Here is a 26,502-nt window from a genome sequence, read left to right on the forward strand (position 1 = left end):
GGGCATATTTCTTGTTTTGTTTGTTGTTTTGTTTTTGAACCAAGATGTCGCATTTAATAAAGTTGTTCCAGACGCTAGGGCCCGAGATATCCCATTGTTGCAAAAAATTTGAAAAAGTTCGTAGACAAAGACGTGAGCAGGTTTATGAGACTCAGGTTTTTTGTCTGTAAAATGGGGAAATTAAGACCGACCTTATGGTGTTACTCTGAAGATGAAATGAGTCCTGCTCATCATCATTTGTCATTAAATATTCTCTTCCCCCCAACAACCTCTTGGTTCCCAGACCTACATAGACAAGGGCTTAATTTAGTTTAATTCAACACTTACAGATGAGCTTAATAGCCTTTACACGGAAGCCCCCTGAAGGTATAGGAAAGACCAAGCACAGATAAGATCTCAGTTCTTGAAGATCCCCCCTAAGGGGACTGTAATTAGATGTAATTCTAAGGAGCTGAGAGAGTGAATTAATAGTTAACCTCAGTTGAGTCCCTGTTTGCCAATCACTGTGCTAAGGACTCTCTGCACCATCTCCTTAAATCCCTGAAACAACACTAAGCAGTACATGGTGCTGGTCTCCCCATTTTACAGATGAAGAAATCAAGGCTTTCAGGAAGCCACAGAGCTAGGAAGTGGCGGAGCCTGGTTTCAAACTCAGTTCCATCTGACTTCTCGGCTTCTTGGCCACTGTGTTGTTTGAATGGGATTCATTGCATGAAAACTGGGATCGAGAAGAGATTTGTAGTGCGACCAGTATGTAAGTGGGGGAGTGGGATTTGAACCCGAAGCAGCCTGAGCCAGGGCACTTAACCACCGTGCCACAACTCTAGTGGGTTCTAGCAGCCTGTTGCTTCCATCTAGCATGTCTGCGTGTCTTCCAAGAGAAAGCAGTTTCTTCAAAATTCCTGGTCGATGTACAATGCAGGGAGGCACGTGAACACGATTCATGAGAACTCACCTGTCCGTGTGCTGGCATTCAGCCTCCTGCGAAGCCACGCAGTGGTGGGGGACAAGGCTCGGGTTAGGAAAATGGCCTCATAAACTGCCCTGACCTTCCGTGCTGACATCAGTTTCAACAAAGTGGGCTCTTCCCCGTGGGAGCCTCAAGAGTCCTTGTCATGATTTCCTCTTCATCTCTTCATGGCATCTTCGACTGTTGATTAAAATATAAAGAGTTTATATCCACCTCAGTGATCAGCTGTCTTTCCCATGCAGTTTGGAGAACATCAGGTCAAGTTTAAAGAGAAAGATCAGAGTGCCCCAATTACACCATGCCCCTTGAGAATCAGTGGCAGCACGTGGGTGAGAGATCCTGCCATGCACCCCAGAGAGAAGAGTCATCTGCTTCTAGCCTCACAGCCCATGACACGTTAAGATAAGACCTCTGCCCTTAGAGCTCAGAGTATGGTAGGAGAGACAGATGTGCAAACAAAGTATGATAACTCAGGATGAGCTCTGGAGGCTGGAGGAGCCCGGAAGAGGTGCCTTGAGCCCCACTGGGGGTGAAAGTGGTGGTCAGAGAAGGCTTCCTAGAGAAGGTGACTCTTAATCTGAGTTAACCAGGTGAAGGGACAAAGAAATGCATTCATGCCTAAGAAAACAGCATGTGCAAAGCCGTGGATATGAGACAGGCAGTGAGCAATTTCATGAGTGGTTTATAATTAACCTGTCAACCGTGGCACCTTTTTAAAGAGGGGAGTGGAGAGCGGTGGGTGCTGCGCTGGAGAGGCGGGCTCAGGCCAGATGATGAGGGGTCTTGTCCTGTGAGCACTGGGGAGCCACTGAAGCTTTATCGTGAGGGAGTGGTGAGATTGTTTTCTTGTAAGAAGCTCACTCCTGCTGACGGATGGCAAATGAATTGGAGATGGGAGAGCCTGTGGGCTGGGATGCCGGTTTTGGCTATGGCCCGGCCTCAGTGTAGTGACAGTGGGAACGGTGAGAATCTGGTAAAAGAGGGAGGAGGCGGTGGTGACTCCCCAAGGTCTGGTTTGGTGGACTGGGTGGGTGGTTCTGGCAGCAGCTGGTGGTGGTGAGATTAGGAGCTTAGGAGAGCGGGTAGAACGGGGGGCCGGGGAGCAGGGAGGCATGAGATTTAGCTCTGTGTGTATTTTGCCAGAGTGGGAGAGGCTTGGAGTGCAGGGAAGAGGTTGAGTCCAGCTATATAAGCTGCCGCTTTAGCGACAGGGAGCTCACTGTTTTGGGAGGCAACCAATTGCAGAGCTTGGCAGGAAGAAGGGTTTCCTTAATTGACTGCTGGTGGCTCCAGGTAACTTCTGGCCTTTGTCCTTATTCTTCGTCCTAAAGCCCCAAGGAATAGGTTTGCCCCTTCTTCCACCCTTTAGCTGTTTGGGGGCAACAGTAGTGTTCTACATGTCATCTTCTTTCCAGGAAATTCCCGAAAGGGGCAAGGGAAGCCATGAGGAATCAGGCTGTCACAAGCTGCAAGGAGCCTCAGGAGATCATCTGTAAGAGGAAGGAACCTCATTTTTCAGGCAGACAAATTGAGGCCCAGAGAGAGGAAGGGGCTTTCCCAAAGTCACAGAGTGAGTTCATGGCAAAGCTGGGGACAGTTCTTTAATCTAGGACTCTGTACAGCACCGTGTAATCCCGTGTGTGATTTCTCAGCTATGGATTGTGTGGCATGAATGACAGAACTTGGACAGCTGACCATCAGGCATTTCTGTGTTTCACCAGGACTCTGAGACATACGTTCTTTCTTTAAGCCCTTCCCCCTAACTCGTCTCCTTTTCAGACTAACAGCATCAGTCCTTTGTCTACACCTGGAGGAACACAGTTTCTAAACCCTTCACCATCCAAGGAAGCCAGGGAAAACATTACCTCCCGAGACCTCAGGGCAGGATCAGCCTCTGTAATACTGGGATGACCCACAATCCAGGCATCCCTCCTCTGGACCCACTCCAGCTAATCAGCACAGCATGCCCACCACCTCCCTCATTCCTAGTGTTTTGCTTCTATGAATGCAACCTACTATGTTTCCATGAGCTTCTCATCACTGAAAACACACTGCAGACTCCCACTGAACTCAATTCCACCCCCACGTGCACGCACACACTCCTATCTTACCTGTTGAATATGGTTTCTTGTTGATTTGGGACTTGACCTAACAGTTTAAGGGTCAGACTATTTTGGAAAAGGCTATGAAAGTGACAGTGGAAGGAAGGAAAACTTATTTGACAACCAGAAAGCTTTCCCAGGACACAGCTTTAAGTTGGGGGAAAGCCACGACCCAGAAAAAAATCTCCCCTGTGGCTGCAGGTGGCCTTCTCCAATTTTATAGGCAGGGACTTTGTCTGGTCCCCCTGTGTCTCTGGTATCAAGCACAAGGCCTGTGCAGAGTGACCTTCGCAAAAGGAATGGAAGCAAGAAGAGAGGGCGGGAGGAAGGAAGCACTATGTTCCTCTTTCTTCCATTTTCCTGCCTTCTTTGGTGCCTAATCACACAGCACAATCCAATATACAACTTGCCGTGCACATCCTTTGTAAGTAGCTGCTCATTAACAAATGCCCCAGATTCATCTGCCAAGAATCATACAGTCTTGATTTTCAAAATGGAGCGGATTCCCAACCACTTGTCAGTTGGGGAAGCTGGAACTCAGCCAGGTTAAGTGCCTTGCCCGAGGTCACACAGCAGTTAGTGGCTGATAGGGACATGCCCAAGAATGAAGTTTGGGCCAATGTAGGTTGGGAGCCAGTTCTTCCAGGCTCAGTGGTGGCCCAGCCAAGGTGTTCGTACACACACTTAGAAAGGTAGGTCCTGATGTTGTGGACTTAGTTTGTAAATTGCCATGACCCTGGGAACCGAGAGCAATGTATAAATAGCTCTGTCTGACAGGTACTCTGACCCTCTGTTCAGCTGTGTAGGCAAAGGCATCAGGACGTCCCTCACCCTCAGTCGCACCCTAGGAGAGCTTTCAGTGCTGGATGAGGAATCGCATGTACATTTTAATGAAGCCTGGAGGTTCTGGTTAGAATATTGGTTAGAGTACTAACATTTGGCTTTTATTAAAAGGCCAAAAGTTTGAGTGAGCCCCGTAAGCATCCTTAAAGTTGCCCCTCTGGCTCCAGGCTCCCAGAGGTACCCCCAGCTCTCACAGGTGGGCTCTAGCCTCTCCCTCTGCTCTCCTTCACCCCCATACCATCCTTGCTGCCTTAAGGAGCCTGAAGCTCTCAGCCTATGGGCCTTTGCTCCCTGGCTAGAATGCCCTTTCCCTATCTCTACTTCTGTGCTCAGTTCAAGTTCTTGTTCTTCCTAGAAGCTTCCCCAGACCACGCTACCTCCAAACTGCTGTAGCCGTGAAGGACCAGTTACTGCCTCACATGCTGCCCTGCAGGGGTCACCTCCACATGGCTCTCTTCCCATCTTTCAGTGCCCTGTTGTGCTAACACTTAGCCACGCCTACATGGAAGCCAGGGGGCAAGGGAGCTCAGGGGATGCAAGCCTTAGCAGTGAGCTCCCTGTGCTGGAGAAGGGCACAGAGTGAGCTCAGATGGGGTGGGAGTGGAGCAGGCAAGCGAAGAAAACAGTCTTACGGGGGCTATTAACCCATTCTCACTAACGAGGACTACACTGGGCTGTTAACCCATTCTCACTAACGAGGACTACACTAAGTGCTGACTGGACCGCACGCCCCTCAGGATCACTGGGTCGCCTGCCCCGCGTGTGCTGGCTTTCCTGGCCCCTCCTGCCAAATGCCCATCGTGATTCCCCATCCTTGTAACGATCAGAAAACACTTCCTTCCAGACACTCATTGGAGAACCACTGCCCCCCACAGTGAGGCTTGTGCATCGGTTCTACATGGTCCTCTCATCACTGCATCTCAATGCAAAGTGCTTTCGTAGTCTGTGCTCACCCAGCATTCTGCCCTGACTGAATGAGGAGCAGAAACAGCCTCATTGTGACCTCAGGGTGCCCTTTTCTACCCCTCGCCAAGAAAACTGGAAGGGGAGCCCTGGAAAATCTCCTGCTGGGGGCGCCTGTGTGGCTCAGATGTTTAAGCGTCTGCCTTTGGCTCAGGTCATGATCCCGGGGTCCTGGGATTCGGCCCCATGTAGGGCTCCCGGCTCAGCGGGGAGTCTGCTTCTCCCTCTGCCCCTCCCCCTGCTCGCGCTCTCTCTCAAATGAATAAATAAAATCTTTAAAAAAAAACCCAAAAACTCCTGCTTACTGTCTCAGCTTCCCTGGACCCTCCCTGCCATGAGTCCACCTGGGCTTTCAGGCCAAGTACCATTTCTAAACGCTGCACATTGGCCATGACATAGAAAGAGCCTCACAGCAGTGAAAGTGAACAGAAAGCATTTGTTCACGGAGAGAACAAAAAGTCAGCCTTAGCCTCATGCTCAGACCGGTGGTTCCATTTTGGACTTCACGGTCTGTATTCATTCTGGGCTAAGCTAATCATAATAATGGTGAGGGGCACTTGGGTGGCTCAGTTGGTTAAGCATCTGCCTTCGGCTCACGTCATGATCCCAGGGTCCTGGGATCGAGTCCCTGCGTCCCTGTGTTGGACTCCCTCCTCAGTGGGGAGTCTGCTTCTCCCTCTGCCTGTCGCTCCCCCTGCTCATGCTCTCTCTCTCAATAAAATCTTTAAATAATAATGATGATGATGATGATGATGAGAGTTGTCTCCAACTCTTACATAGGACCACACAGTTTGCAAGCTGCCTTCATATACATTTGACAGACGAAGAAGCTAGAATGCAGGCTACATCAATTGTCTGAGATTATACAGCTTGAAGGAGGCAGCGCTGAGGCTGCAAGTCAGGCCATCAGATCCCGGCTGCCGACTGCGATGACAAAGAGCTTTCTGGCCTCTCTAAATTGGTCGTGGAGGCCAAGGTTCATTAGCTGAGCTCTCAGCACTGCTACATCACCGTCCCGAGTTAGCGGTGCTCGATGGCATTTTAATGGAAGCCAAATAAGTCTTCCTGTTGGCATTCGCAGGCAGCTGGAGTTTTTGTGTTTTATGGTAATTAAATACCATCATCTTTCATATCTGACAATCTTTAGGGCCCGATGAACGACTGCAGTGCACGCTGGGTCGCCGTGAACTCCAGAGCAAGGGGACCTCGGGGCGCCTGCCGGCAGTTTCGCAGGGCTGACTGTGGGCACCCAGCCTGGCACCCTTGCGCAGAGCCACGGCTGGCCTTCAATCGCAGGGCTGTTGACACATTAAAATTCTGTGCCTGAGCCAAAGCCCTGGAAGTTCATGCCTTTTTCTCCTGAGTGTGCTCTCATAAAAGAGTAATGACCCAGGCGGCGGGAGCCTCTCTAGCGGGCAGGCATCCTGCAGTCAGCCTGGGCCCGGCTTGTGGTCTGTCCCCGCCTGGCTCACCCTCCACCCGGCCACCAGAAATCATCCTCAGACACTAGTGATCACGGCACTCTCCTGCTTAAAGCCCACCAGGGATCCTCTCACCCTGCCGGGAAAGGCCAAGTTCTTTCAGGGGCACCTGCAGGCAACCTCCGCCCCCCGCCCCCCGTGCCTCCTCTTCGCAGGCTGCTGCTGCCCCTCCCAGCCATCACACTGCTCATCCACGGGCCCCAGCGGGTCGTGCTGGCTTTCTCTCAGGCTTCCGAACCCCTCACACGTGCCCGCTGGACACAGGCCGCATGTCATTTCTCCCGAAGCCTCCCCCAGCCCCAACAGTCGGTCTGGCAGCTGCCTCGGGGCTCCGTGGAGCTCCAGAGGGCTGTAGTGAAAGCTAGCAAGAATCCTGGGAGCCACCACTTGTGGGGGGCTAACTGTGTGACAGGCATTGACATTAGCGCTTTACCGGACTCAACTCACTTAATATATACACAGCAGGGTGTTTAACAGCGTGGGCCCTGGAGCCCCACAGCCCCGGTTCAAATTCCGGCTCCACCACTCAGTGGTGGTGTAATCGTAGGCAAACGCCTTACCATCTGGGTGCTTAGTTTCCTCCTCTACAAAATGGGGAATGATCCTAGTACCTTCATTGCAGGGGCATCGTAAGGATTAAATAATTCGAACACTGAGACCCAGTCACATAGTAAGTACTCAGTAAATGTTAACTATTGCAATCCCATCGTCATTGCCATTGTGTGTAGTATCCGAGTGTCTGCTTTTTTACTAGACTGCGAGCAGCTCAAAGTCAGGGATCTATTTGTCTCAGCTCTGGACCGCCATGTTTCCAGTCTACAGTAGTCCTTCTCCCTCCTCTTCCTCTTCCTTTTATTACTGTTACTATTATATATTCAGTTTACAGATGAGGAATTAGGGGCTCAGAGAAGTTAAAGGACTTGCCTTAAATCATGTAGCTCATCAGAGCCAGAGCCTGGGTGGAGCCTGGGTCTGGAAGACTCCCGAGCCCTGCTCTTAAACCTTTCGTCAGCACGCCTCCAGACACTGGCTGTTGGCCAAGGCTGGGGCTCATCCTCATCTTAAAACTCATCCAGTCTCTGCACACAGCAGAGGGCTCTTTAGTGTTGCTGATGGATTGAACAACCTCCAGGGCCTTCTCCTTAGAGTGCACCTGAACCCAGGACAGAGCAGCATCTTGGTTTGCTCTGATATGCTTATTTGATGCCGAAAGGGGCCCTTCGAAGACATGGAGCCCCCATGTGTCTGATTTTGTCCCGAGGGTCAGGCTGCAGTCATTCTCATCACTTCTGATCTGCATGTTGAACTACAGGCACCCTCCTGAGACCAGGGCTCCTGGAAGCCAGAGAGCAGTCCAGAATAAGATTCAGCTGCAACAGAAGAACAGTACATTTCTGTTAGATATTTTCTTGCTCTTTTTCTCTCAAGGTTTTTTGCCTTGGAACCCCTGTTGTAAATGCTGTCGAGTGATTATCATGGGGATGATTCAGCACTTTACAATTTATTCATTCAGCATGCCTTTATCGTAACCGTGGAATTAATAGTTACCAGTGTTTAGCATTACTGTATTCCAGGCACTGTGCTAATAAGCACCTTATGTACATTATCTCATTTACTTCTCATAACAACCCCAGAAGGTAGGTAGTATCTCCAGTTTGTGGTAAGAAAACTGAAGCTCCAGAGAGGTTAAGGAACTTAACCTCTTAACACCGCTTATAAGTGACAAAGCCAAAACTTGAACCCAGGGCTGCCTGACATCAAAGCCTAGTCTCTTTCTATTACCTCCTGCTTGGAAGGGCATCCTGAAGAAGCTCCATGATGATGTCGGTTTAGGGAGTTGCTTCTGGAGGCTTCAACATTCACGATTTTTGTGCATATAAAATGGAAAAAAATGTCTGAGGTGTCGGAGGGAAGCAGCAACTGCAAATATATCTGAGAACTTGTAGGAAGCAAAAATAGTCGATGGAAAACCAGGCTTGCAAAACTCAGATAAGCAACTGGCCTTTACGAACAGAGGTGTGCAGCAGAACAGTAAAAATGACTCATATCTGGGCTCGATTCAGAGATATACTTGGAGGCTCTATCTGTGAAAAGAGGGTGTAAATTGGAATTTACAGCACAGCTTTGCAAATGTACCAATGCGTCCACTCGCAGGGAGCAGGAGAGAGGCTATTGCTTGTGCAAGCAAGGAGTGCACCCAGCTAATCTGCTGTGGTCTCCCCCCACGTTCTATAAAGATTGACGAGGGATATGGAGATGCATGGCACGCGGTCCCGTCCCTCAGGGAGCACTGGAAGCCCAAGTACTTGGCACCTGAACAAGAGCTGTGCCCTTTCATCCACCAGAGAGCGGTGATGGAGGATTGTGTACCCCCTTTCACAGACCAAGGAATAGGGAGGTGAAGTGAGTTACCGGAGGCCACCCAGCCACTCTGTAGAAACCAGCAGAGAGTTGCGCCTCTCTTGGCCCATCTCTGTTTCGTTCACCACTGTATTCCCGACACCCGGTTTACTGGACCTGGCACTCAGGAAATGCTGAATGAGTGAACTAGAGTTTCCCTCTCAAGATAGGAGTCCAAATTGGAGAGGGGGAAGGGGAGAAAAGAAGGACCCTCTATGTCTGTCCCCTCTATCCTCCCTCTTGGCATTAGGGGCAGAGGGGAGACTCCAGTCAGACCAGAGGAGACAATTGCTCCTTAGGAAGGTCATGTCTCTTTTTTGGGGTCGTGAGTCCCCAAAAAGCACTGGACAGAGCTTTTCCATGGGAACCTGGGAAACCTCAAAGTCCCCTTTCCTAGCGTTCTCAGCATGCAAGGGGTAGGGAAGGGGGACAAAGGACCCACCTGAAGCATCCGGGTGAGTCAGTAAAGGGCTGTATAGGCCCGTGCTCTAGAGAGCCCAGGGAGATCTGCTATGACTTTTTGCGCACAAATGTCCTCCACATTAGGTTTGTTCTCTTGGATAGACTGCCCAAGCCATTCACAAGAGCCGTTTGCTCAATAAACCTGTATTGAGCACCTGGTCAGTTGTAGGACCTGTGATCACCAGCACGGAGGGAATAGGGATTTTTATACCTACCAGAAGAGGCAAGATGGGGATATAAGTATGCCAACTGTAAGGAGAAGGAAAAGATGAGTGGTCCAGGTTACTGGCTGTTAGCATTCAATGAAGGAAAAAAGAACTTTGGGGAGGGTAGATCAAGGAAGGCTTTCTGGAGGAGTTATCAGTTGAGCTGAGCTTTAAAAAATAGAGAGGATTCAGACCAGGACATTCCTTATCCTCATAGGAGAATTTCCTTTTAGAAGTTAGTTTTTTAGATCTATGACCAGTGGTCTTATATTTTAAAATCTCATTATTTCAGGATTCTCGGCAGTGGTTCTAAAGACTTACCAGAGCCTGGCATCCCCACTTAGTCACAAAGCAGAGGTCTGTAGGCTTGCAGGCCAGCCTGTCCTGACCCAGACCTCAGATGCTTGCCGTCTGTACAGAGGGGGGGTTTCCTGCCTTCGGCCATGGACTGAGACAGTTGAGCTGGTGTCTGTGTTTGATGCAAAGGCATCATGATTTGGTAGACAGAATTCAGGCTTTGGATTAATAAGGACTGCTTCGTAGTTCTGCAAACCTCAGCTTCCTAGTCTATGAAGTGGGACTGATGATACTACTGCCCTCTGGGGGTTGTTGTGAGCATTCGCACAGTTCAGGCTGTAAAAGGACCCATAGAAGATGCTCACCGCAGCACCTATCAGTGTCAGTTAGGTAAACATGCCATGAGGAGGTTGACTCCGGGGGGGTCGGGGGAGGGGCATGGAGCAAGGGCTAGATCATCCTCTCTGCTGGCCTTCTGGTAAGCACTGGACAGTAGTGGTCCGGTCCCTCTCACTGCTTCGGTGCCCTGGCCTGCAGCCAGCAGCCTGAAAGTCCAAGGGTAGGAGGGACACTCAGCCAGCCCAGGAGGCTGCTTCTGCTGCTGGCTTCTGTCCCAGGCTCCAAATGTCTCCATTAAAGTGCTGCCTGAGGACATAAACAAATGGCCCTGCTATTCTCACCTTCTCCCTGGTCCAAGGCTGTCTGCTGTCTGCCTGTTTTGGCTCCCATGCTCTCTTCTCTCCCCTCCCATTAAGGGACACCCCTGCTGGCACAGCATGGCACATCTTCAGAAGGCACCACGCACACTCCTGGGGACCGTCCTCATTGGAAATGAGGTTTCAGCCCCTACATCGCTGCAGCAGACCTCTTGGCCTTTGGGGGAAAGTTGTGGCGGGAGCGGAGAGGAGAGGGAGGACTGGAAAGACAGGCGTAGGTCACATTCTGAAGGGCTTGCTGGACGCTGTGTGGGCTTTATCCTAAAATCGGGTTTTCATCTATAAATCTGAGATAATAATACCTATTGTTCCAAGTAGCTGAAGGGAGTAAATAAAAGATTTATTGCAATTCCCTTGTCTGTAAAGTGGGGAGAATAATAGCACCTGCTCTGCAGTGGGTCATGAGGATCAGCTGAATTTAAACATGTAAAGGGCTCAGAATGGTGCCAGGCACATAGGAAGTGCTCAGTAAATGTTAATGGTAGTTTTTAATAACCCCCAGGTGGTTTTTAATTGGGCTCACTCCCTTTACTCAAAGTTCACCTCCTACCCCCTACCCAGGCCATCACTGACCACTTAGCCTAAAATTTCACCATTGACCCCACACACCCAGGCCATTGGCCCCTTCCTGGTTTTATGTGTTCTCTGATTTATCAGCACCTCTGTAAACTATGTATTTTACTTATCTTGTTTGTTTCATTTACTATGTACCATTATAGATAGTTAGGGTTTCTCAACTTTTAGCATCCATTGGAATCACCGGGAGTTTGTGAAATGAGATTGCTGGGGCCCACCCAAGTGTTCATGATTCAGTAAGCCTGGGGCAGGGCCCAGGAATTTTCACTTCTTACAAATTCCCAAGTGGTGTTGAAGCTGCTGGTCTGGGACTACACTTTGAAAAACGCCGTCCCCAAAATATCAAAGAAACGGGGCAAAGTGGGTGATGTCAGAGGCTAGTTTTTTTTTTATCTTGTTTATTGTGTCTCTCTTTTCGAGTTTAAGTTTCACGAGACAGGGATTTTGTCCGCTTTGTTCGTTGATGTGTCCCTAGCACCGAAAATAGTAGGAGCTCAATTAAGTATCTGTCCAGTAGCCCGCCGTCTCCCGACCTCATGGACACGCACGACCCGCCGCGCCCGTTGCCGCCCGGCTGCTCCCGCGTGGCCCTGGGGCCCGGCCGTGGCCGTGGCGGTGGCTCGGGGCCCCGCTGACCGTGCGTGTTTGTGCCCTAGATCACCCGGGCGGCCTGCAGAACCACCCGCGCCTCCGGACGCCGCCGCCGCCGCTCTCGCACGCCCACACCCCCAACCAGCACCACGCGGCCTCCATCAACTCCCTGAACCGGGGCAACTTCACTCCGAGGAGCAACCCCAGCCCGGCCCCCACGGACCCCTCGCTCTCGGGAGAGCCCCCCGCTGGCAGCGCCCAGGAGCCGGCCCACGCCCAGGACAACTGGCTGCTCAACAGCAACATCCCCCTGGAGACCAGGTGCGGGGCTGGGGCGCGGGCGGGGCTGAGCCGCAGGGGCGGCGGGGCCCTTCCGGGGGTCCCCTGCCTCCCTGGTCTGGGAGGCTGGGGTCGGGGCAATGCTCGGAGAGGTGGCTCTGGGCTGGCCTGGGGAAGGGGAGAAGGGCGGTGGCGGGAGGGGCGCGGGGCAGGAAGAGCCGGCGCTTGCGAATCCAGCAGCCCCCAGGTTCGGGCTGGCCTGCCGCAGACGAAGGTATGAGCCCTCTGTGCCTTTTCCTGGTCTGTGCAGTGGGGATGCTGCTGGCCGGAGGGGCCGCTATAATCGTGGATGAGAGCTGAGTGTGTAAAGGTGGCAGAGAGCAGACCCTTGGTCAGCGTTTGATGGCGGCCCACACCTCTGCCTTTCCCTACTGGGATCTGCTCCCCCTCCTCTCCACTCCTCTCCCTTCCCCTCGCCTCCCAGGGACTTATCTCCTTTATGCCCCAAACCCTATAATCCCTAACACTGATACATCATCAGCTAACTTTTAGTTACAAGAGCTTTCATACTTGAGATATGATGTCATTCTCACAGCTTCACGAAGAAGGCGGTATTGTGATTTGTGACCCCATTTGGGAGTTTCACAGAGAGGGTCAGTGACTAGCTCAGGTCACATGGACACTGGATGTGTGGCTACGATGTGAACTCAGGTTGCGAGACTCGTGGGCAGTGCTATTTCCTACACCACCTCCACCTTCTCCAGGTCTCCCCTGGCCTGGCCCCCTCCTCCTCTGCCTTCTTCCAGCCTCACAGTGCTTCCTTTAGGGGTTTCCGTCAGGGTCAGTTCCATAGCTGTCCTTCTTCCCTCTGGTGAGCCACTGTTTTCCCAAAATGGAAATGAGTTGTTTTCTTTTTTAAATAATTATAAAGGCATACAAGCTCACTGCAGAAAATGCAGAAAGATATAAAAACGAAAACTAGATTCACCCATAATCCCACCACTCTGAGAGAAGCACTGTTGACTTCGGGGGACAGAGCCTTTCCCTACCTTCTCTAACGCTGAAATGCCCCAGGCAACACGATTTGAACCTCCTCACCTTCTACCCTATCTCTCAAAGTAGCGGGGAAACCTAGATTTTATTTTCTCAAACTCCTCTTCGTGATCTGTGGAGAGGACAGAAGCCATCCCACATTTAAAGATGTGAAATTAATCTATCCATGGAAAGTGCACCCACCTGACTCTATCTGGCACATGGCTGTGATAGTTGCACATCGAGTGGGTGGGATCCAGTGAAAGAAAATCAACATCCTTTTGTGCCATCTTATGTTTTACTCCTGTGGAATCAGTTTTTCCAGAAGCAAATTTCTCAGAGATACAGTCCAGCTTGCCTCACCCCCAGTCTCTTAATATTATTCTGTTGACATCCTTTACAATCAGGTGTGAGTTGTCCTGTGCCTCCTTCGCTCTCCTCAGTGAGAGAGTTGCATCATCCCACCCAGGGTAGCTTAATCAGATCTCCATTATTTCCAGGGTGCTTATTGAATGACTGCACGTGGCTAAGAGAAGCCAGCAAATAATCGATGGTTCTGATTCTTTGCATGGAACCCAGTAGCCACTCCCTCCTCTTGGATGTTCATTTTTCTCACTTAGGAGCAAAGTAGGTGGTTCTCCGGGTTTTTCAAGGGAGAGGAAGATAGAGGCCAAGCAGCAGGTGTTTTCCTGATGGCTAGCGTGAGATGCCGAGGTGGTCCCAGCTGACCTCTCTTGCTTCATCAGCCAGCTGACACCTGCCTTTCTGACCTTCTGTCCTCCCACACCCATGCATAGACCACAGGGAACTTTGTTTTCTTTTATGCTTTATCACTCAAGTAATAAATGTTCTGCAGAACACTTAGGAACAAAGAAAAAATCACGTATATCTACCACCAAATGGTAACCATTGTTAACATGCTGGCATGTATCTGCTCATCTGTACTCTTTTATATAAGTCCGTACAGATATAATTATATACATACTGAATGTTCAGTATGTGTACATGTATAGGCGTATACATCTCTGTGGATCAGTCTTCCCCCAGATGCCCATCCCTTTCATCCCCCATGCCTTTGCACATGCTCTCGTACAGCGCTCTGCCAGAGTTGCCCTCGTCCTCACTTCTGGGTCTTGCAAAGTCCTACCTATTCTTAAAAACCCAGAAGAAATGTTGGAGATGGGCCTTCTCTGGGACCCCAGAGTTCTGTGCATCTGAAGATGGCTTAAAACTGGGAGAGGTGCTTGATACAATGGATAACACAGAGTACTGGACCTTAATACTGACCTTTACTGGTTGGTGGCACAAAACCAACAACGTTTAAGAGAGATCAGTGTCACATCTGGCAGATGGAATCACAGGTAATTTTGACCAGCGTGGTGACGTAAGGAAGAGAGCAGACTTTAGAGTCAGGAGACCTGGATTCTTGTCTTGGCTTTAGCACATCCTGGCCCGGCAAGTTCATTTATAGCCCTGAACCTTGATTTCCCTGTGTAATGTGGGATAAGAATTCATGCCTCTCAGACTGGGGGGAAGTGAATGAAATATCATGTAAGAAACATAAAGCACAGTGCCTGGCATGAAAAGACATACTATAAAAATGATTTCCCATTTTTTTCATACGTATCTACTTCCCATATCAACCCTGTGAAGAAAAAAAGTCACAAAAAAATACTCATTGGGCTCCTACTCACCAGAGGAGTTGAGAGGAAATAGCAGGTTGTACCTTTTCTCCACTTTGGAGAAGGAAGTTTGGTCCTGATGTTCTGAGAACATAAGTGATGGTCCTTTCGCTGAAGCTACTTGTTCATATCACAGGATTTAGGGTCAGACATCCTGTGCTCCAATCCCCACCCCATTGCTCACTAGCTGTGGACCTAGACCTTACATTTCTTCATCTCTAAAAGGGAGAAAATATTAGTAACTTCCTGTTGTGATTATCTCTTGCTGCATAACAAATGCCTGTCAAACTTGGTGGCTTAAAAAAACCACCAGTTGATTATACTTCGCCGTGTGAGGCAGGAGCTCAGGAAGAGCTAGCTGGGCCAGTCTCCCCGTGGTGTCAGTGGGGGTCAGTCAGCGGCGTTAGCTGTTAGCTGGGCAGTCTGAAAGAGCCAGGGTGGCCTTACTCACATGCCGGAGCCTTGCAGAAGACGGTTGGGTAGCTGGGCTCAGTGGCCCCTCACCCTCTACTGTGGTCTCAGGGCCTCTCCACCAAGTCTTCCCAGCGGGGAGTGGACTTCATACTCCGTGGCTTGGAGCTCCATGGCACTGTGACAGAAGCCACTGATCCTCTTTAAGGCTTGGCCTGGAATGATATAGCGTCCCTTCTGCCATTGTTCTGTTGGCCAAAGCAGTCCTAGGCCAGCCAGCTTCCAGGAGAGGAACAACAGACCCCACTTCTCAAAGGGAGAGGTGCCCAAGGATTTTCAGCCACTTCCAACCCACCGTAGTGCCTCCTGAGGCTCCTGTAGCGATTATATACGATACTGTCTGCAAATGTCTTGGCACACAGTACGTGCTCAACTGCTTACCATGTAGTGCTTGTCCTTCAGTAAATACTCACTGAGTGCCTACTGTGTGCCCAGCAGGCAGTATGTGTAAGAGCACAGACTCTTGTGGTGGGACAAATGCTATGATAGAGATACACACAGTGAATCAGTTTTAATGCCTCTGGATTTTCGGCAGGCAACACGGCTTGCCACATGATGGGTGCTGGAAAACTACTAACGCAGGCTAAATGAATGAATGACGGAGCAAATGAATAAAAAGCTATGCATAACTTGAGTGGGCCAAAGGGAAGACTTCCCAGTGGGCCTGGTGCCATGGGACTGACAGCAAGTAGGAGTCCCCAGGGGGAGCTGGGAAGAAGGAAGGGCATGAGGGCTGCACAGCCTCATCGAAGGCCTAGAAGCCCAAGAGAGCAGGGCCTAGTTGAGGTGGTTTGTTGTCAACAGCTATTACCAAGCCCCACGAGAATGGGGAGCCCCCTGATGCCAGAGAAACTGTCACAGGCCCTTCTCTAATTGTCAAACTGAGTCGTGTGGAGAGTCAAAAGTAAATAGCTGAGCAAATAGCATAAGAGCTGGCAGAATAACCAGGAGGGGTTGAGATTTCATGTTGGAAGGAAAGAAGGGCAGGGAGGACAAGCGAGAGGGAGGACCTGCTTAACCCACTGCCTCTGGCCCTCTCCAGGGGTAATGGAGTCCGCAGGGGGAAGACCGGGCCTCCCTGTGCTTCCTAGAGCAGGGGTCACATGTTGCCTTGAGGCCTGCAGGTGCATCTGTGGCCAATCTTGGTGGGATCCATGTGTTCAGGGTCCACTAAACCCTGGTCCACTTCTTCACGCTCTGCAACATCAAATGCTTAATTGATTTCATAGGGATTGTCTGATTAATAACCTGTCGGGCTCCTGTCAGATGAAGGGGAAGCCAGGGCGCAAGTCTGCCAGACCCCTGCTTTAGGTCATCTGATCCCAGGCCTGGTTTGGGAGCCTGAGGCCCATTTTGTGGTCCTGCTCAATTTGGGGAATAGCCCTGCCCACCCCTCAGGGATGGGAGGCCGTCCTGGTGGTCACCAACCCAGGCTTGGTATAGTTCCCAGAATAGCACACAGCACCTTCTAGTGGGCCAGGCCAACTCCTAAGCATTGCAGGAAATTGGGACGGACAGTCGTCCCTGTCGTCTGGTGATTCAGTCATAGGCCTGCAGAAAACACAACCACAGTCCAAGAAGAAGCTCATGGCCTTGTAAGGAAGACAGACCCATAAGTGAATGAGTAAAGATGGCACTCTGGATAATACTGTGACTCGTGGGGTGAGGGGGGATGCTCTGAGCAGAGAGGAGGGTGTGGCTCCCTCTGCATGGGGGCATCAAGGAACAATCATACCAAGCACTCATGGGGCCTTTACTGGGGCTCCGTAGAGGGAAGCTCGTCAGACTGAGCACCCAGGGTTTCTACTGGGGGCTGGTCACACCGGCACCTCCTACCTGGCAAAGGCCCAAATTCCAAACTCCCAGAAGAGAAGCCGGTGTTCAGCATAAGCCATATTGTTTGTACACACAGTTTAGACCCTGAATCAGCTACTCATCAGTTAATGGTTAGAACGCTCCTAAAAACCTCTGTTCCCAGATACCAGCCCAGGGCCAACTTTATAAGCAGGCCCTTCGAAGGATAACAGTCAGGATGGCTGTGGTAACTGTTCTGCATGGGTAGGAAGATTATCATCATCCCCACTTTGGAGATGAAGAATCTGAAGACAGGAAAGTGAAGTAACTTGCCTCAGGAACCACAGCCAGTACGTGTCCCACCCAGGCCAGCTGGTTCCAGAGCCCATGCACCTAGCCATTCTCCAGTGCCACCTTCCTGATTATTCAGACAGGCATTGGTAGGAGTTTGCAGGGGACAAAGGAATCCTGGGATGAGGGGCAGCTGTGCAAGGCACAGAGAGAGCTTAGTGTCTTGGAGAGATGGCTCAGACGTGGGGGGGCGGGGGGCCTCATGGAGATGCATGTAAGTGAGGGTCAGCAATGGAGGGCCTGGAGTTACAGGAAGACAAGGTTGTACTTCTCCCTGTGAGCATGGGGCCCGAGGAAGGCAGAAGGAGGGGCCAGTAGTTAACATTATAGGATTGGCCTTTTACAAGGATCACTATCACCTGGAAGACCCAGTTCATTTTTTTGTTTCTTTGTTCATTCATTTGTTAAAATGCTAGCCCTAGAACTAAGTCTTTTGTGGTCTTGGCCAAATCTCTGACGCCTTGCACACCTTGGGGCTGTCGGCTACGGAATGTGGGCGCAATGCCTGGCCTGCTCTACCGCGTGGCTGTCCCAGGGCTCTGAGGGTGAAGCACGGGCCAGGACAGCAGGCTCATGCTGAGAAGATGGGCTGCTGAGCGGGGCAGTCTGAAGGACTGGGCACTGCAACTTTCCAGCCACTTCCTTCCCAAAAGCTACTTGTTCTGTCCTTGGAAGGCGAGCTCTGCCTGCCCCGGGCTGGAACTAGAAGCCCCTGCTTCAGGCAGCTCGGGGGCCTTGCCCATGGCCTCCTCTGAGGATTAGAGGGGAGCTGGTCCCCTCCCCACGCTAAGAAGAGCCGTAGGAGCAGTATTGTGCTTAGCTGTGCCCCCCTCCAGGGACTGCGCCCCTCTTTCCCGAGAGGCAGTGGGGGGCAGTGAGGTCGGAGAGATGTGCTTTTGAGTCCCACCCCTACCCTTTGGTTGCTGTATGATCTTGGGCAGTCACTCAGCCTGTCTGGGCCTCAGTTTCTGTATCTGAAAATGAGATAACAGTATCCACCGGTGTGAGGGTCACGAGACTCCAGCGTCCATCCCGGAGTTCCCAGCCGCAGTGAGCCGGAGACTGTGCACGACTGTGACCTAAGGAGGCCTCAGCAGCTAGGGTCTCCATTAGGAAACACTCGTAGCTTTTGTTTTTCAGAAGAACTGGAACCTCAGAGTTGGGAGCAGGCGATGGACAGGAAATTGAGGGGATAGCATTGAACTGGGAGTCCAGATGCCTGGGTTTTAGTTTCAGCTCTGCCACTGACTTGCTGTGTGCATGGGAGCAAAATACCTGTCTCTCTGGGCCTCAGTTTCCTCAGCAATCACCTGGGGCCCAACTGACTCAGAACTGAGTTTCAGAAGTACAGAACGGGGTATTTGAAGGTAGTGGTAGCGTTCTGAACTGGCAGCATTTTCAGCGAGTGCTAGTGTCCCCCTGGACGCCTGAGTTGGCGTGAGGGTGGGAGCTCTTTCGGGGGGTCTCATGCAGTCCGTCGCTCCAGAAACCCTCTGTCGTAGCACACCGCCTCTTCCCTTGTCCTAATAGGTGTGTCCTTTTAGGAGAGAATGGCCTGCTGTCTCTCTTTAAATCATCGAAGTAAAAATAAAAACCACTCTTGATCCAGACATTGGAAAATTCCACTATTAACGTTTCGATTTTAACCCTTCATGTGTTTTTCTCTCTGAATATGTTTATTTGTTTCTGCTGGGTTTTAAGGTTCATATGTGACTGTCTGAGCGCACAGTCCTAGCCTAGCGATGCAGGCCAGATTCCCAGGCGTACTTGGGAGAGTGCCATGCAACCAGCTTTGGGGCCCGGGGACAAGCTCCCACTGCCTCTGGGCCCTCTGGGCAGGGGTGGTAAGGACCTGCTCAGGCTGGGCCATATGGACTGTGGAAAGACTGGAAATTCCCTCCTGAACTAGAGGCAATTGGGGAAATAATAATAAAACCCCTGTGCAAGCCTCAATTAAACACCAACTGTATGCCTGTGATATGCTTCCCTTTGTATACCCGTCATTCACAGTATTCAGCAAATATTTATTGAGTGTCTCCCACTGTGTACCAGGTACTCTTCTAGACTCTGGACACATGGGCAGAGAACAAGGCAGATAAGAGTTCTACCCTTGGGGCGCCTGGGTGGCTCAGTTGGCTTAGCCTCTGCCTCTGGCTCAGGTCACAATCCCAGGGTCCTGGGATCGAGCCCCACATCGGGCTCCCTGCTCAGCGGGAGGCCTGCTTCTCCCTCTCCTACTCCCCCTGTTTGTGTGCGTGTGTGCTCTCTGTCAAATAAAGAAATAAAATCTTTAAAAAAAAAAAGAGTTCTACCCTTACAGGACTGAAATTACAATAGGGAAAAAACACGTGTGTGTGTGTGTGTGTGTGTGCGTGCATCTAGGCCTATGTGGAAAACTAAAGCAGTGCAAGGGGCCAGGGGTAATTGAGGAAGAGCAGGGTGGGAGCTATTACAGTTAGCTATGAGAAGGGAAGGAATGGCCCATGCAGATATTTGGGGGAAGGCCGTTCAAGCAAATGACAACAAAGGCTTTAGCTGTTTGGAGTAACAGCATGGAGGCCAGTGTATATATAGCACAGAAAGTGAGGTTGGAGAGGTAGCAGGGGGCCAGATCTCGTATGCCCAGGTAAAGACCATGGTTTTATTCTTATGGAACCATGGGAAGGTTGTGAGCAGAGAAGTAGCACGATCCAAATTATATTGTAGCTTCCATAAGAAGAGATCATCCCAGTTTATGAATGCTCAGACAGACTCACCTGCCCAATGGCAGGGGCAGAAATGAGGCCACTCTGAAGGGCTTCCACACCCCTGCAGTTCCCCTCAGACACTGTGCGAGGCCCTGGGACCATGAACACCACCAGAACAGCCTGGGCACCAGGCAGCTCAGACCTCTCTGGAAGGGGAGGTCCCCACCACCACAGCAGGACTCAGTGGTTCCGGCTGCTAAACAGTGTTGCCTTGTGCTCTCACTGTCCCCGAGGACGCTCATGAAATGACACATTGGGAAAGTATTTACAGCCCCTCCTCATTCCCATCTGTAAGGCTGGCTGGGGGACAAACCCCCAGGCTGAGCAGTGACACAGGGTTATGAGGCCCTGAGCTCTGGGGTCAGACAGACCCTTCAACTTTTCGAAGTGGTGGAGCCACTTGCTTACTCTGTGAAAGGACCTTCGAAAAGTTACTTCTCTGAGCCTTTGCTTTGCCAGCCTACAAAGCAAAGATGATAGCACTGACTTTGTAAGATTGTTGTGGGGAGTAATTAGATAATATGGTGTTCTAGAACAATGAATAAGATATGGTGGATGTAGAGTAGGTTAGCATTAGTACTTTCATAATATTTCTTAGTATTAGTACTCATGCTACATAAATTACTACTAATATACATCAATTAGCATTAGTAATTTTTGTTCAGCCCTTCTAAATTCTTCCAGCATTACTCTGTGGGCCCTACATCCACTTTGTGAACTTAGTATCATCATCCCCATTTTACAGATGAAGGAAGTGTAAAATCGGAAGAGGTTGCAGCTCTTACACAAAGTCACACAGCAAGAAAGAGGCAGGAATGGGACTTGAATTTGGGTTCTCTGGTTCCCAAGACCTGGTCAAAGTGGGCAGGAAGGTCCCTCGCAGGGCTGGACTCAAAAGCTAGCTCTCTGCAGGTAGCCATTCCTGGAGGTGGACACAGCAGGCTGAAGCCACACTGGCTTGTTTAACATGATGCCGTACACGGTTTTCAAGTGAGGGGGCAGCAGTCCTAGAAAATACCAGAAAACAGGATCCAGCACACCCAAGTGTGAACCATACCACTTAACAGGCATGGCTGAGGCCAGAAAGGGCAAGTGCGTCTCTCCTCATTCTGCGTTAGAAATAGTAATGTCACAAAATGCTGTGCTGCCCTTGTTCTTGAGGGGGCCAAAGCCCCCTCCTCTGTCTTCTGAGGGGTGCCAGCCTCACCACTCAGTCATCACTGAGGTCCCTGCTCTGCGGAAGCACCTTGGCCCTCTAAATGTCATCAGCATCAACCTGGGGGCTTGTGAGAAACGCAGATCTTCAGGCCCCACCACCACCTCCTGACTCCGAATCTTTGGGGGTGGGCCTCCGCAAAGCGCAGCTCTCCAGATGATTCTGATGCCTACTCGAACTTGAGAACCACTGCTTGAGAAGAAAATGGCCCCAAACGCTTGTCTTTTTTTTTTTCCTTTGGACTCACAAAGTATCTTCAGCTGTTGTTTAAACAGACGTACACCGTCTCAAGTAGAGAAAGCACAGGCTTTGGAAACAGATAAACCTGAGTTCAGACTCCTGAATTTAGCCTCACTAGCTGGTAACCTTGGCAAATCCTGTCACCTCTCCACATGTCGGTGTCCTCGTCTGTAAAATGGGGGCATGCCTTCTAGCCTATTTTGAAGATTTGAGATGAATGGATGTAACATGCCTAGCTCAGTGCCTGAGACATCATCAGTCTTGATCAGGGGAAGCTGTGACTGGGTGGCCATAACCATCAGACATTCAGGTTCGTATGGAGAATGCTCCCTCTGGATGCTCTGCGCCAGGCAGACCCCTTGCACATGTGGCTTGCACCAAGACCCATCGCCTGGCAGCCGTGTCCCGCTGGTCTCACGCACAGCTGCGCCAGACAGCCACTTTATGTGTTTCTCTACTGTCCCCCTTCATCGATGCATGACTCATTGCTTCATTCATGTCTCCATTGTGCGTAGAAACCTAGGCAAGCAGCCATTCCTAGGGACATTGCAGGACAACCTCATTGAGATGGATATTCTCAGCGCCTCCCGCCATGATGGGGCTTACAGTGACGGGTAGGTGACATCCCCATGGTCCTCCTCTCTGTGTTTGCTCTCCCTCTGGCCCCTGCACCTGCATGCAGACCCTGAGACCCTTCCCTGGGATCTCCTGCGGGAGGTGATGATGCCATGGTGCATGCCCATCCCGAAGTCCATGTTCAGCTTGCAAGAGTTTATCCTTGGAATCCCCTCGCTTCAGCATATTAACAGCAGCTTTGTTAATATGCAGCTCCCAGCATCTCATCGGCTGCCTCTGCCATTCTGAAAGCCATCTCGTAGCAGTTTTTATGCAGCATAGGCCCTATGTCGTATGTCTTGTAGCCCTGAGTATCTGTTCTGGGTGCAAGATTGCTCTAAGATTTCAGGGGATGCAATGCAACCAACCAGTGCACCCCATTTCCCAGGCTGTGTACAAATTCTCCCATGGCCATGGTTAAAGGCAAGCTGTGGAGGATTTCCTGACACCTAGTTTGGCCACAACCATGCGCTTTGACCATGCCACGCTGCCCTAAAGACTGTAGCTAGGCTGTAGGATGCATTTGCCTCTCTCTCGTCCCACACAGCTTTCCCCAGGGGTTTGGAAGGTAGCGTCTGGCTTCTGAAAGCATTTGCTGCCATTGGTTGTATAAGAGCCACTGGGAGACTCAACCATGGCAGAACTTAATGGTGGTTTCTTGGTTCCCACCCCCTAAACACCCTTCAAAAAGAATGGTATTTCATGCCTCCACCGAGGCACACTGGCAAAGTAGGTATGGGAGGGAGAAGAAAAATTTAGGTTCCATTATCTCCAAGGCACAGAACATGATTTTAGATACTTTCCAAGTTAGTACCGATAATTAGAGAACAGCTCGTGTAATACCCAAGAAACAGCATCTCAGCCCCATCCCTTCCCAGGAAAGGGGTCTCCACAGCCAGCCTTCTGTGGGGTTGGAAACACCTCCTGCCCTGGCCTGGGCGGGGTGGGGGGGTTCCCCATGGGTAGGGCTGTCCCATCCGTGTTCCGTGGAAGCGTGTGTTCGTGTGCCCTGTTGTGTGGTCCGGTACGTGATTCTCCTCCTCTCCGTCTGCCCCGTCTTCTCCGTGGCGACTGTCTCCAGGCTCCTCTGCATGCTCCTACTGCCGCCTCTGTCCTCCAGGTGGCTCTGGGTCCCAGGGAGTCCGCAGACCCTGACGCCCTCGGGCTTCTCTCCGTCCACAGGCACTTCCTCTTCAAGCCCGGAGGCACCTCGCCGCTCTTCTGCACCACGTCGCCAGGGTACCCTCTGACGTCCAGCACGGTGTACTCCCCGCCGCCCCGGCCCCTGCCCCGCAGCACCTTCGCCCGGCCGGCCTTCAGCCTCAAGAAGCCCTCCAAGTACTGTAACTGGAAGTGTGCGGCCCTGAGCACCCTTGTGCTCTCCGCCACGCTGGTCATCCTGCTGGCGTACTTCGTGGGTAAGCACCTCCCTCGGCCCAGCTTCCCTTCGTTCCCCTTCGCCCAGGGGGCAGCGACCAACACACCTGCACACGCTGCAGGCATCTAGCTGGCGCGACCGTCACGCAGGGTGAGCCATGCAGCCCTGGGGTGCTGGCCTCCACCCCCGAGCCGGTCACGGCCAGCTCTCTGGGATCCTCTTCTCCTCTCTGCACGATGCCCAGAAGGAAGCTTAGCATGAGGCATAGCATCCACTGACTGGCCTTCGAGCTGGTGAGCCAGGACGTGAGTGTCGGAGATGGGCGTCTCCACAAGTGACAGGCCCCTCGGGCTGGTGCCACGTAGCTGCAGTGAGGAGCAGGAAAGATTCGGGGTCCCCTGGGGTTGGACTGGACTCTGCTGACCTCAGCCCGGAAGGCATGTCTGAAGGTGAGGGTCTGGCGAGGCCGTCTGAGGGGACGTGGGCGCCAAGGTGCAGAGTGGAGCCGTGGTTAGGAGCCCAGAGAAATCCCAGCTGAGGAGCAGCAGGTCCCAGTGAGCAGTGAACGCTGGCTACAGGATGCATGGAGACCCCCAGCAGCTCTGACTGGCCTGCCTGCCTGCCCCCAGGCCACCTCCGTGATGGAGGAAATGCCTCCTGGCACGGGAGGCCAGTCAGCTGGGTGCTCTTTTGATGTAGTCCCCACACAGCCTGGTCTCCTGCTTCATTCCAGCCCTTGTCTTCAGCCTGCTCCCAGGGAAGACGGTCTCTGAAGAGATCTGCAGGCGTTGTGTAGAGTCCGCTGCCTCTGTGTAAATCAGCCTGTTAGTAAAGACGTCCAAAGGGGTTGGCTTAACCCTCCGTCCGTTCCAGCCTTCAAATTCTCTCATTCTGAGGTTTAAGGCAGGTCACGCCAGCTTGAGGTGGCCTTCAACCCATGCTGAGGAATTCTGAGATCATTCCATAAGCAAGGAGGACTTCTCCAGTAAAAACCCAGTAACCAGAAACAGAAGTAACTGGCACGGGCCAGAGGAAGACAGAGTGCCGTCCACCGTGGCAAGGGACTCTGTCATAGGCAGAGTCATCGCGAATAAAAACAGGCAGTGTGGTGATGTAGTGTACGCTGTCCTGGGAATGATGAAGGAAACGTGGGCCCCACTTGTTCAGGGGGAGAGATCTGAGCATGGAAGGAGCATTCAAGATTCTTGAATTTTATAGAAATAAGTAATCAGGGAGACGATAGTCCCTCAAACAGGGAGGTCTCCTTATATGTCTCAAGCTATAATAAGCCTTCTTTGATATGCCAGGTCTCTCTTCCCCTTGTGAAGACTGATGTAGAGAATTTCATGGCTCCAGGGCCAAGTTGGCATACGTCTCTTCTCTTCTCTGTGATTGGTTAGCTGTTGCTGCCTAGAAAGCTGTGTTAAGAAGGATCCTGAGGCTATATTCAAGCTCAGTGGGAAAGGGTCTCTGTGTTTGATTAGTAATGTCGGTCGTGGTCACCAGCGTGGGGAATATTGATGACATACCAGGCATTTGCCATCCTTACTGTGGGTCAGTGAGTAAAAGGAATAGCCAAACTGGGAGAGGCCAGAGGCCACCCAGGCCCAGTGAGAGGTAACTGGGTTACAGGTGAGGGCCCTGAACATCCTAGTACCATCACCCAGCATGAAGGTTTCTTCCTGGCACCTGTGCCGTGTCCCTGTAAACCACTAGCACAGCTCTTGTCTTTGGCTGACACTGTGTTTCCTAAATGAGCAGACTTCGGAACAAGCAGTGTCTCTGTGCATCACAAGTCAAGCCGTTGGCTGCATAAAGACATCAGCTTGCGGTGCAGACTTAGGTTTCTACTACGTAGCCTGGTTCAGGAAGAAAGAATACATCTTTGTATGATTACATAAGCTCTCTTCTGTTTTACATCCCATGGGCTTCTTCTTCTCCCATGTAATAAGAATATGGGGTCAGTCTTCAGCAATCTAAATTTAGATAGGCTATACTGGGAGGTAGTGAGCTCCCTGTCGTAGGAAGGGTACAAATAGAGCTCAGTGACCACATAGCAAGGATGAGATTTAAGCACTGACTGGGATTTTTCACTGGATGGCCTTTAATTTTCCTTCCAACACTGGCAGTGTTTGAATCGATGATTTTGTGAATTTTGTTTTTCCTTCAGCAAACCATAAACTGCTTTGGGCTAGGCACTGTGCTAAATGTCAGGGCTAAAGATATGGTCCCTGCCCTTGAGTTGTCCGTAGCTTACAAGAGGAGACAGCTATGTCAGCAGTGAATTGAGGCAGCTCAGGGGCTATTTGGGGAATACCCAACACCAAGAGCACTAGGGGAGGCTCCCTGGGAAGGGCGATGATGCAGTCAGAGTTAACCAGCAGTAGACCTGCAGAGAGCAGCTCTCAAACCCAGGGAAGCTGCAGACTTGAGCGAGGACAGTGTGGTCGTAAGGCCTTTGTCTGTGTTGGAAGCATTTGAAGGATATTGGAGCTAATGCAGGAGAGCTTGGTCAGATCGGGAAGATCACCTTGGGGCCAAGTTACAGACCTTCCTGGATGGGCAATAGGGAGTCATTGAAGGGTTTTAAGCAGTGGCAGGATGTAGTCAGACTTTTTTTTTGGAAAGATAAGTGTAGAGGGAAGAAGGATAGGCCCTATCACAATAAACAGGTCAGGAGAAGCCGAGGGCCTCAGCTGAGAGAGTGGCAATGTAGGTGGAGAGCAGGGAGGTCGATTTAGGAGCATTTGTGTCTCCTGTTACAAGCAGTCAGTCTACTGATAGTGTGTCCTTGCCCAGAATAAACACAGCTTTCTGATAAAACCCTCCCTCTGCAGAAACATTAGGACTGGACCATAGATTGCATATCCAAGGACCAGGTCAGACTGGCAAGACCTGGGTGTTCCCTTTGTTCCCTGGAGACTCGGAGCTTACACCAAACCTCTGACAGCCTTGGATTCCATTCCCAGCTCTGCCACCTGGCTGCTCTCCCACCTTGGGCAGCTCGCTTCTCTTTCTGAGCTTTGATTTCCTGATCTGGAAAACAAGAGTGACCCATTACTTCAGGAGGCTGCGTGTGAGGCTGGAGTA

At 51.2% G+C, this 26,502-nt stretch overlaps 1 protein-coding gene across 12 annotated transcripts in view; it reads left to right on the plus strand.

Annotated features, from left to right (window-relative positions):
• TENM4 (teneurin transmembrane protein 4) overlaps positions 1 to 26,502 on the plus strand; it is a 719,612-nt gene that overhangs the window by 477,493 nt on the left and 215,617 nt on the right. For all 12 annotated transcript variants that reach the window (XM_064576841.1, XM_064576836.1, XM_064576846.1 and 9 more), the window contains 3 exons: positions 11,673 to 11,928; positions 21,935 to 22,033; positions 23,217 to 23,452. In XM_064576841.1, coding sequence (XP_064432911.1) covers positions 11,673 to 11,928; positions 21,935 to 22,033; positions 23,217 to 23,452 — 591 coding nt within the window. The remainder of the gene's footprint in view (positions 1 to 11,672; positions 11,929 to 21,934; positions 22,034 to 23,216; positions 23,453 to 26,502) is intronic.

The sequence above is a fragment of the Mirounga angustirostris genome, unplaced genomic scaffold (assembly GCF_029215605.1).
Source record: "Mirounga angustirostris isolate CCGP_5_RB_7025 unplaced genomic scaffold, mMirAng1.0.hap1 SCAF_13, whole genome shotgun sequence".
Classification (NCBI taxonomy): Eukaryota; Metazoa; Chordata; class Mammalia; order Carnivora; family Phocidae; genus Mirounga; species Mirounga angustirostris.